The sequence below is a fragment of the Oncorhynchus masou genome, chromosome 29, assembly GCF_036934945.1.
Source record: "Oncorhynchus masou masou isolate Uvic2021 chromosome 29, UVic_Omas_1.1, whole genome shotgun sequence".
Classification (NCBI taxonomy): Eukaryota; Metazoa; Chordata; class Actinopteri; order Salmoniformes; family Salmonidae; genus Oncorhynchus; species Oncorhynchus masou.
Window position 1 is genome coordinate 3,439,474 of NC_088240.1, and position 10,339 is coordinate 3,449,812.

The 10,339-nt window shown below is 44.7% G+C and overlaps 1 protein-coding gene across 1 annotated transcript in view; it reads right to left on the minus strand.

Moving 5' to 3' along the window:
• The window catches only part of itgav (integrin, alpha V), a 92,472-nt gene that overhangs the window by 65,814 nt on the left and 16,319 nt on the right, over positions 1 to 10,339 (minus strand). The window contains exons 4-8 of the mRNA XM_064943855.1: positions 10,019 to 10,133; positions 9,425 to 9,486; positions 8,195 to 8,240; positions 5,934 to 6,056; positions 3,522 to 3,566 (exon numbers count right to left, since the gene is read on the minus strand). Coding sequence (XP_064799927.1) covers positions 3,522 to 3,566; positions 5,934 to 6,056; positions 8,195 to 8,240; positions 9,425 to 9,486; positions 10,019 to 10,133 — 391 coding nt within the window. The remainder of the gene's footprint in view (positions 1 to 3,521; positions 3,567 to 5,933; positions 6,057 to 8,194; positions 8,241 to 9,424; positions 9,487 to 10,018; positions 10,134 to 10,339) is intronic.

Sequence of the window (10,339 nt, forward strand, 5' to 3'; positions counted from 1 at the left end):
GGGACCATAGTGATAGGATAACAAGGGAGGGGACCATAGTGATAGGACAATAAGGGATGGGACCATAGTGATAGGATAATAAGGGATGGGACCATAGTGATAGGACAATAAGGGATGGGACCATAGTGATAGGACAATAAGGGATGGGACCATAGTGATAGGACAATAAGGGATGGGACCATAGTGATAGGATAATAAGGGATGGGACCATAGTGATAGGACAATAAGGGATGGGACCATAGTGATAGGACAATAAGGGATGGGACCATAGTGATAGGACCATAGTGATAGGATAATAAGGGATGGGACCATAGTGATAGGACAATAAGGGATGGGACCATAGTGATAGGACAATAAGGGATGGGACCATAGTGATAGGACCATAGTGATAGGACAATAAGGGATGGGACCATAGTGATAGGATAATAAGGGATGGGACCATAGTGATAGGATAATAAGGGATGGGACCATAGTGATAGGACAATAAGGGATGGGACCATAGTGATAGGACAATAAGGGATGGGACCATAGTGATAGGATAATAAGGGATGGGACCATAGTGATAGGATAATAAGGGATGGGACCATAGTGATAGGACAATAAGGGATGGGACCATAGTGATAGGACCATAGGGATGGGACCATAGTGATAGGACAATAAGGGATGGGACCATAGTGATAGGACAATAAGGGATGGGACCATAGTGATAGGACAATAAGGGATGGGACCATAGTGATAGGACAATAAGGGATGGGACCATAGTGATAGGACAATAAGGGATGGGACCATAGTGATAGGACAATAAGGGATGGGACCATAGTGATAGGACAATAAGGGATGGGACCATAGTGATAGGACCATAGTGATAGGATAATAAGGGATGGGACCATAGTGATAGGACAATAAGGGATGGGACCATAGTGATAGGATAATAAGGGATGGGACCATAGTGATAGGATAATAAGGGATGGGACCATAGTGATAGGACCATAGTGATAGGACAATAAGGGATAGGACCATAGTGATAGGACAATAAGGGATGGGACCATAGTGATAGGACAATAAGGGATGGGACCATAGTGATAGGACAATAAGGGATGGGACCATAGTGATAGGACAATAAGGGATGGGACCATAGTGATAGGACAATAAGGGATGGGACCATAGTGATAGGACAATAAGGGATGGGACCATAGTGATAGGACAATAAGGGATGGGATGGGGACCATAGTGATAGGATAATAAGGGATGGGACCATAGTGATAGGACAATAAGGGATGGGACCATAGTGATAGGACAATAAGGGAGGGGACCATAGTGATAGGACAATAAGGGAGGAGACCATAGTGATAGGACAATAAGGGATGGGACCATAGTGATAGGATAATAAGGGATGGGACCATAGTGATAGGACAATAAGGGAGGGGACCATAGTGATAGGACCATAGTGATAGGACAATAAGGGATGGGACCATAGTGATAGGACCATAGTGATAGGATAATAAGGGATGGGACCATAGTGATAGGACAATAAGGGATGGGACCATAGTGATAGGACAATAAGGGATGGGACCATAGTGATAGGACAATAAGGGAGGGGACCATAGTGATAGGATAACAAGGGAGGGGACCATAGTGATAGGACAATAAGGGATGGGACCATAGTGATAGGATAACAAGGGAGGGGACCATAGCGATAGGATAACAAGTGAGGGGACCATAGTGATAGGACCATAGTGATAGGACAATAAGGGAGGGGGCCATAGTGATAGCACAATAGGGGAGGGGACCATAGTGATAGCACAATAGTGATAGGACAATAAGGGATGGGACCATAGTGATAGGACAATAAGGGATGGGACCATAGTGATAGGACCATAGTGATAGGACAATAAGGGATGGGACCATAGTGATAGGACAATAAGGGATGGGACCATAGTGATAGGACAATAAGGGATGGGACCATAGTGATAGGACAACAAGGGATGGGACCATAGTGATAGGATAACAAGGGAGGGGACCATAGTGATAGGACAATAAGGGATGGGACCATAGTGATAGGACAATAAGGGATGGGACCATAGTGATAGGACAATAAGGGATGGGACCATAGTGATAGGACAATAAGGGATGGGACCATAGTGATAGGACAATAAGGGAGGGGACCATAGTGATAGGACAACAAGGGAGGGGACCATAGTGATAGGACAACAAGGGAGGGGACCATAGTGATAGGACAATAAGGGAGGGGACCATAGTGATAGGATAACAAGGGAGGGGACCATAGTGATAGGACAACAAGGGAGGGGACCATAGTGATAGGACAATAAGGGATGGGACCATAGTGAAAGGATAACAAGGGAGGGGACCATAGTGATAGGACAATAGTGATAGGACAATAAGGGGTAGGACCATAATGATAGGACAATAAGGGATGGGACCATAGTGATAGGGCCATAGTGATAGGACAATAAGGGGTAGGACCATAATGATAGGACAATAAGGGATGGGACCATAGTGATAGGACAATAAGGGGTAGGACCATAATGATAGGACAATAAGGGATGGGACCATAGTGATAGGACCATAGTGATAGGACAATAAGGGATGGGACCATAGTGATAGGAACATAGTGATAGGACAATAAGGGAGGGGACCATAGTGATAGGACAATAAGGGATGGGACCATAGTGATAGGATAACAAGGGAGGGGACCATAGCGATAGGACAATAAGGGATGGGACCATAGTGATAGGACAATAAGGGATGGGACCATAGTGATAGGACAATAAGGGATGGGACCATAGTGATAGGACAATAAGGGATGGGACCATAGTGATAGGATAACAAGGGATAGGACCATAGTGATAGGACCATAGTGATAGGACAATAAGGGATAGGACCATAGTGATAGGACCATAGTGATAGGACCATAGTGATAGGACCATAGTGATAGGACAATAAGGGATAGGACCATAGTGATAGGACAATAAGGGATGGGACCATAGTGATAGGACAATAAGGGATGGGACCATAGTGATAGGACAATAAGGGATGGGACCATAGTGATAGGACAATAAGGGAGGGGACCATAGTGATAGGACAATAAGGGATAGGACCATAGTGATAGGACCATAGTGATAGCACAATAGTGATAGGACAATAAGGGGTAGGACCATAATGATAGGACAATAAGGGATGGGACCATAGTGATAGGACCATAGTGATAGGACAATAAGGGATAGGACCATAGTGATAGGACCATAGTGATAGGACCATAGTGATAGGACCATAGCGATAGGACCATAGCGATAGGACCATAGCGATAGGACCATAGTGATAGGACCATAGCGATAGGACCATAGCGATAGGACCATAGTGATAGGACCATAGTGATAGGACAATAAGGGATAGGACCATAGCGATAGGACCATAGCGATAGGACAATAAGGGATAGGACCATAGTGATAGGACCATAGTGATATAGACCATATTGATAGGACCATAAGGGCAAGTCATACCATCTTCTCCATCCTCATTGAAGTCTCCGACGGTCACAGAGTAACCTGAAAGTAAAAAACAACAACATTTTAATGAGTTTAACAAACTAAAAGAAATGATGCCAGCGGCGTTCAGGACCTTTAGTTGTCAGTGGTATTAGCGGAGCTGGGGTCTCCTTGTTCCCCCCGGCAGCCACACTGAACGCTCTGCTCCTTTTTGGTGCCATTTTATTGATAACGACCTATAGCGTGAAAACATGTTTCAAACTGTAACGTTGACATCATGGATGGTCAGTCCATGCATCTGTAACAGTATAGCTTCCGTCCATAGATCTAACCACATTGAGAGGTTGCTTTGCCATTCATCAGCTTTTTATCTAAAAAGTGGCAGGGAGAACACATCGTTTCAACTTCAGATTGTCCCTTTAAAAAACACCACTTCAGAACAAAGTGAACAAAACATATTTTACCAATGCATCCCAAATGGCACCCTATTCCCTATATAGTGCACTACTATAGACCAGAGCCCTATTCCCTATATAGTCCACTACTATAGACCAGAGCCCTATTCCCTATATAGTGCACTACTATAGACCAGAGCCCTATTCCCTATATAGTCCACTACTATAGACCAGAGCCCTATTCCCTATATAGTGCACTACTATAGACCAGAGCCCTATTCCCTATATAGTCCACTACTATAGACCAGAGCCCTATTCCCTATATAGTGCACTACTATAGACCAGAGCCCTATTCCCTATATAGTGCACTACTATAGACCAGAGCCCTATCCCCTATATAGTGCACTACTATAGACCAGAGCCCTATTCCCTATATAGTGCACTACTGTTGACCAGAGCCCTATCGTAGCCTATTCCCTATATAGTGCACTACTGTTGACCAGAGCCCTATTCCCTATATAGTGTACTACTGTTGACCAGAGCCCTATTCCCTATATAGTGTACTACTGTTGACCAGAGCCCTATTCCCTATATAGTGTACTACTGTTGACCAGAGCCCTATTCCCTATATAGTGTACTACTGTTGACCAGAGCCCTATTCCCTATATAGTGCACTACTATAGACCAGAACCCTATTCCCTATATAGTACACTACTACAGACCAGAGCCCTATTCCCTATATAGTGCACTACTATAGACCAGAGCCCTATTCCCTATATAGTGCACTACTATAGACCTGAGCCCTATTCCCTATATAGTGCACTACTATAGACCAGAGCCCTATTCCCTATATAGTCCACTACTATAGACCAGAGCCCTATTCCCTATATAGTGCACTACTATTTTACCAGAGCCCTATTCCCTATATAGTCCACTACTATAGACCAGAGCCCTATTCCCTATATAGTGCACTACTATAGACCAGAACCCTATTCCCTATATAGTACACTACTATAGACCAGAGCCCTATTCCCTATATAGTGTACTACTGTTGACCAGAGCCCTATTCCCTATATAGTGTACTACTGTTGACCAGAGCCCTATTCCCTATATAGTGCACTACTATAGACCAGAACCCTATTCCCTCTATAGTGCACTACTATAGACCAGAGCCCTATTCCCTATATAGTACACTACTACAGACCAGAGCCCTATTCCCTATATAGTGCACTACTATAGACCAGAGCCCTATTCCCTATATAGTGCACTACTATAGACCTGAGCCCTATTCCCTATATAGTGCACTACTATAGACCAGAGCCCTATTCCCTATATAGTGCACTACTATAGACCTGAGCCCTATTCCCTATATAGTGCACTACTATAGACCAGAGCCCTATTCCCTATATAGTGCACTACTATAGACCTGAGCCCTATTCCCTATATAGTGCACTACTTTAGACCAGAGCCCTATTCCCTATATAGTGCACTACTATAGACCAGAGCCCTATTCCCTATATAGTGCACTACTTTAGACCAGAGCCCTATTCCCTCTATAGTGCACTACTTTAGACCTGAGCCCCATTCCCTATATAGTCCACTACTATAGACCAGAGCCCTATTCCCTATATAGTCCACTACTATAGACCAGAGCCCTATTCCCTATATAGTGCACTACTATAGACCAGAGCCCTATTCCCTATATAGTGCACTACTTTAGACCAGAGCCCTATTCCCTATATAGTGCACTACATTAGACCTGAGCCCTATTCCCTATATAGTGCACTACTTTAGACCTGAGCCCTATTCCCTATATAGTGCACTACTTTAGACCTGAAACCTATTCCCTATATAGTGCACTACTTTAGACCTGAGCCCTATTCCCTATATAGTGCACTACTATAGACCAGAGCCCTATTCCCTATATAGTGCACTACTTTAGACCTGAGCCCTATGGAACCCTATTCCCTATATAGTGCACTACTTTTGATCAGGTGTCATTTGGGACTCAGAACAAAAAAATAGGATTTACCTAAATAACTGTCATCGTATTGAGCGCTGGCAGACTTGGTGGTCAGCTGGTTACTGTAAGGAGTGTAGTAGTTGCTGTTGAACCGGTCGATGATCTCAGAGATGTCGTCGCTGATCAGCTGACCTGTGGAAATTAAAACATTACAGCAGAACATTGTTGTCGCATACGGACAACACATCGACTGCCTCGTTCACGTCGACCTGTCTAATAAAACCAAAAAGGCGGTGACAGAAATGGTTCGTAGGGATCGGTTGATTAGGGAGGGGCGAGAGGTTGAATAGATGGTTCCAGAATGGCTTGTCTCATCGGTGGAAATCGTGCTCCTGTGTACAAATCGTTCACCAAAAAAAAAGAAGTGTCAAGGTTCACCGTATGTAACAAGCTAATATACGGTGCATCTGTGGTACAAACAATGTCTGTGTAGTTCTATGTATAACATTCAGAGAGTTTATTACTGTCCTCCTAAATCCCCAGTCAGTGGTAGCCACACAGCAGCTAAATCCCCAGTCAGGGGTAACCACACAGCAGCTAAATCCCCAGTCAGGGGTAGCCACACAGCAGCTAAATCCCCAGTCAGGGGTAGCCACACAGCAGCTAAATCCCCAGTCAGGGGTAGCCACACAGCAGCTAAATCCCCAGTAAGCAGGTAACCACACAGCAGCTAAATCCCCAGTCAGCGGTAGCCACACAGCAGCTAAATCCCCAGTCAGGGGTAGCCACACAGCAGCTAAATCCCCAGTCAGCGGTAACCACACAGCAGCTAAATCCCCAGTCAGCGGTAGCCACACAGCAGCTAAATCCCCAGTCAGTGGTAACCACACAGCAGCTAAATCCCCAGTCAGTGGTAACCACACAGCAGCTAAATCCCCAGTCAGTGGTAGCCACACAGCAGCTAAATCCCCAGTCAGCGGTAGCCACACAGCAGCTAAATCCCCAGTCAGAGGTAGCCACACAGCAGCTAAATCCCCAGTCAGCGGTAGCCACACAGCAGCTAAATCCCCAGTCAGTGGTAACCACACAGCAGCTAAATCCCCAGTCAGTGGTAACCACACAGCAGCTAAATCCCCACACAGCAGCTAGTATATATTGTGCAGAGACAAGACCAGGCTGGCACAGCACCCATTCAAATCCCACCCCTCCCTATTCCATTCAATTCACTCAGTGCCTACCCAGCACAGCAGCAGCCAATGAGCCGTCCTGTTAAAAACATATTTGTCCGTTTATTAAAAAGGGCTGTATTTCGCTAATTTGTCTAGCAGCACACCTAAAGGAAACACGATGAACTAATAACAACGTAGAGTCAGCAGAAAACAAAGTGCGGTTAACTGAAATGGCTGTTAGCCTGGGACTAACAAGGATTGGCCTGATTTACTCTAGAACACTGTAGAGGTTGGGGCCAGCCCTGGGTTCAAATACTACTTGAAAGTGAACAGAAATTATCTGGGCTTGATTAAGTTTGCTTGGCACAATTTAACCAATAGAATAGTCCCAAAAGTGCAAAAAAAACAAAAAAAAACACCCATCTGGCAATCTAGGCGTTCCGAAAAGCAAATGCTCAAAAGTATTTGAAAAAGATTCCAAAATGTAGTATTGGAACCCAGGTCCACTCTGTTGGGTGCGGGGTTGGTGTTGGTGCAGTGAAACAAGGGAGCATTGTAGAGCTGTGACTACGGAGCAGCCCCATCTCATGGGTATCACCCAGTAAACCCCCAGACACAGCAACGGAGTTGGCACCCTGCCACCACATCACATAATCCCCTCTCAGCACCTTCTCAGCTCCCTCTCATTAAGAAACAGAGTTTCTAAAAAACCTCTCTCTCTCTAAAAAAAAAAAAAGGGAGGAGGAGACGGGGCTAAATACACAATATATTACAGAACATATAGTTTTCTACACAAACAATGAAAATAAAATGTACAAAAAAAAAAAAACAATACAAATCGTATGAACATACTGTTATAACACAATCATCCGGACACAAGAGAGAGGTGACAAGACTTTCTTTACAAGAATTCGCCAGCAAGCCAGTCACATGACTTCAGACTACTGCTCACTGCATTGACAACCACAGCTATCGTGAGGCAGTCAGAGCATTACCACAAATACACTGCACGCCTCGTCTCAGGGGAGAGACAAACAGAGCACAATGTGTCTGATTATATCCTGTAATAGTGGACCTACTCAGTAAATATATAGAATTACACATCACTTACCTGTTCAGTACATATATATATATATATAGAGTTCATTACACATCAATTACCTTGCCAATAGAAACTACCAGGGCCTCCAACAACCACCCTGTTGTTCTGTTGGGGGGGGGTGAGAGAGACAGAGAGAGACAGAGAGAGAGAGAGAGAGAGAGAGACAGAGAGAGACAGAGAGAAAGAGAGAAAGAGAGAGAGAGAGAAAGAGAGAGAGAGAGAGAGAGAGAGAGAGAGAGAGAGAGAGAGAAAGAGAGAGAGGGAGAGAGAGAAAACGTTATTCTGAGAGAAACAAAACAAGACAAAAATATCTGAAAGTGAATCCGAGCACACATAAGGGATAATCAACTCGGGGCTCTATGCGTTCTCTGGATAATAATGACGGACGTGGAAGGTTGTGTTACCTGCCAGAGAACGCATAGAGCCCGTTACCTTCCAGAGACCGCATAGAGCCCGTTACCTGCCAGAGAACGCATAGAGCCCGTTACCTGCCAGAGAACGCATAGAGCCCGTTACCTGCCAGAGAACGCATAGAGCCCGTTACCTGCCAGAGAACGCATAGAGCCCGTTACCTGCCAGAGAACGCATAGAGCCGCGAGTTGATTAGCCCTTTGATACCATGGCTATAATTTAACTAACCAAACCATTTTTATTTTTTATTTTACTAGGCAAGTCAGTTAAGAGCAAATTCTTATTTCCAATGACGGCCTAGGAACAGCGGGTTAACTGCCTTGTTCAGGGGGCAGAACGACAGATTTGTACCTTGTCAGCTCGGGGGTTTGATCTTGCAACCTTCCAGTTACTAGTCTAACGCTCTAATCACTAGGCTACCCTGCCTCCCCAACCATCAGTCCTAGCTTGTTATTATAATATAAAAATATATATATAATAATGTTTTCAATCCGACTTTTGCTTTCAAAAGCAGCTCGAACATAGAAGAAACATGTGAGAACTATAGCCAATGACTTCTACCGTGCTGATATACAGTGCATTATAGGGAAACAGAAAAACACGTATCGTAAGGACCCTGGGATTATAAGCGCGGACATCGACACCACCGTTCGAGCATGCTTTCGCGGCAGTCGATAGCGCGCTGGACATCGGACTAGAAGGTTGAGGGTTCGAGACCTGCTCCCTGCTTGCTTCATTACAGTATTCTAACAAAGCCATGGTATAATTCAGCAATAAGGTCCGAGGGGGTTGTGGTGTATAGGCACGACACAACGCAGAGTTTTTAACGTTTTAATTTATCTACTGTTGTATGGAACACTGCACAGTAAAGTACACACCTTGACAAAGTCTATACTGAATCCAGCCTGACAGAATCCTTGCCTCTCTGGTGAGTTACCATCTGTTCAGAGGAACACAAACACAGAACGATTTAATCATCTCTCAATGGTAGACCATGTGGGGTTATTTATTAAGAAGATATTAGGGTCCCTATCCTGGACCCAAATAAGGTCTAATCCTGGACCCAAATAAGGTCTAATCCTGGACCCAAATAAGGTCTAATCCTGGACCCAAATAAGGTCTAATCCTGGACCCAAATAAGGTCTAATCCTGGACCCAAATAAGGTCTAATCCTGGACCCAAATAAGGTCTAATCCTGGACCCAAATAAGGTCTAATCCTGGACCCAAATAAGGTCTAATCCTGGACCCAAATAAGGTCTAATCCTGGACCCAAATAAGGTCTAATCCTGGACCCAAATAAGGTCTAATCCTGGACCCAAATAAGGTCTAATCCTGGACCCAAATAAGGTCTAATCCTGGACCCAAATAAGGTCTAATCCTGGACCCAAATAAGGTCTAATCCTGGACCCAAATAAGGTCTAATCCTGGACCAATTTTTTTTTCTTCTCTCGGCTAGTTTCACGTCACTTACCAGATCGACAGGGAGAATATTCTACCACCTCTACTCCTTTCTTCAGGAAACACGTGCCAACAGGCTCTCGCTCGGACAAGCTGAACGTGCTCCACTGGTAGAGAGGAGCACAGGCCTGAGACAGAGACACACAAACACCTCATGAGTACATCAACGACAGCAAGGCAGCGCAACAGAGACAGAGACCCGATTTAAAAACTGGAAATACAGACTAAAGTTCGAGGAATCTGTCTAGCTAGCGCACTCATGATTTGGTTCTGATAACGGCACGTTCACCGTCTGACTGGACCGTTCTGAGATAAGGACATGACTCTCACCAGG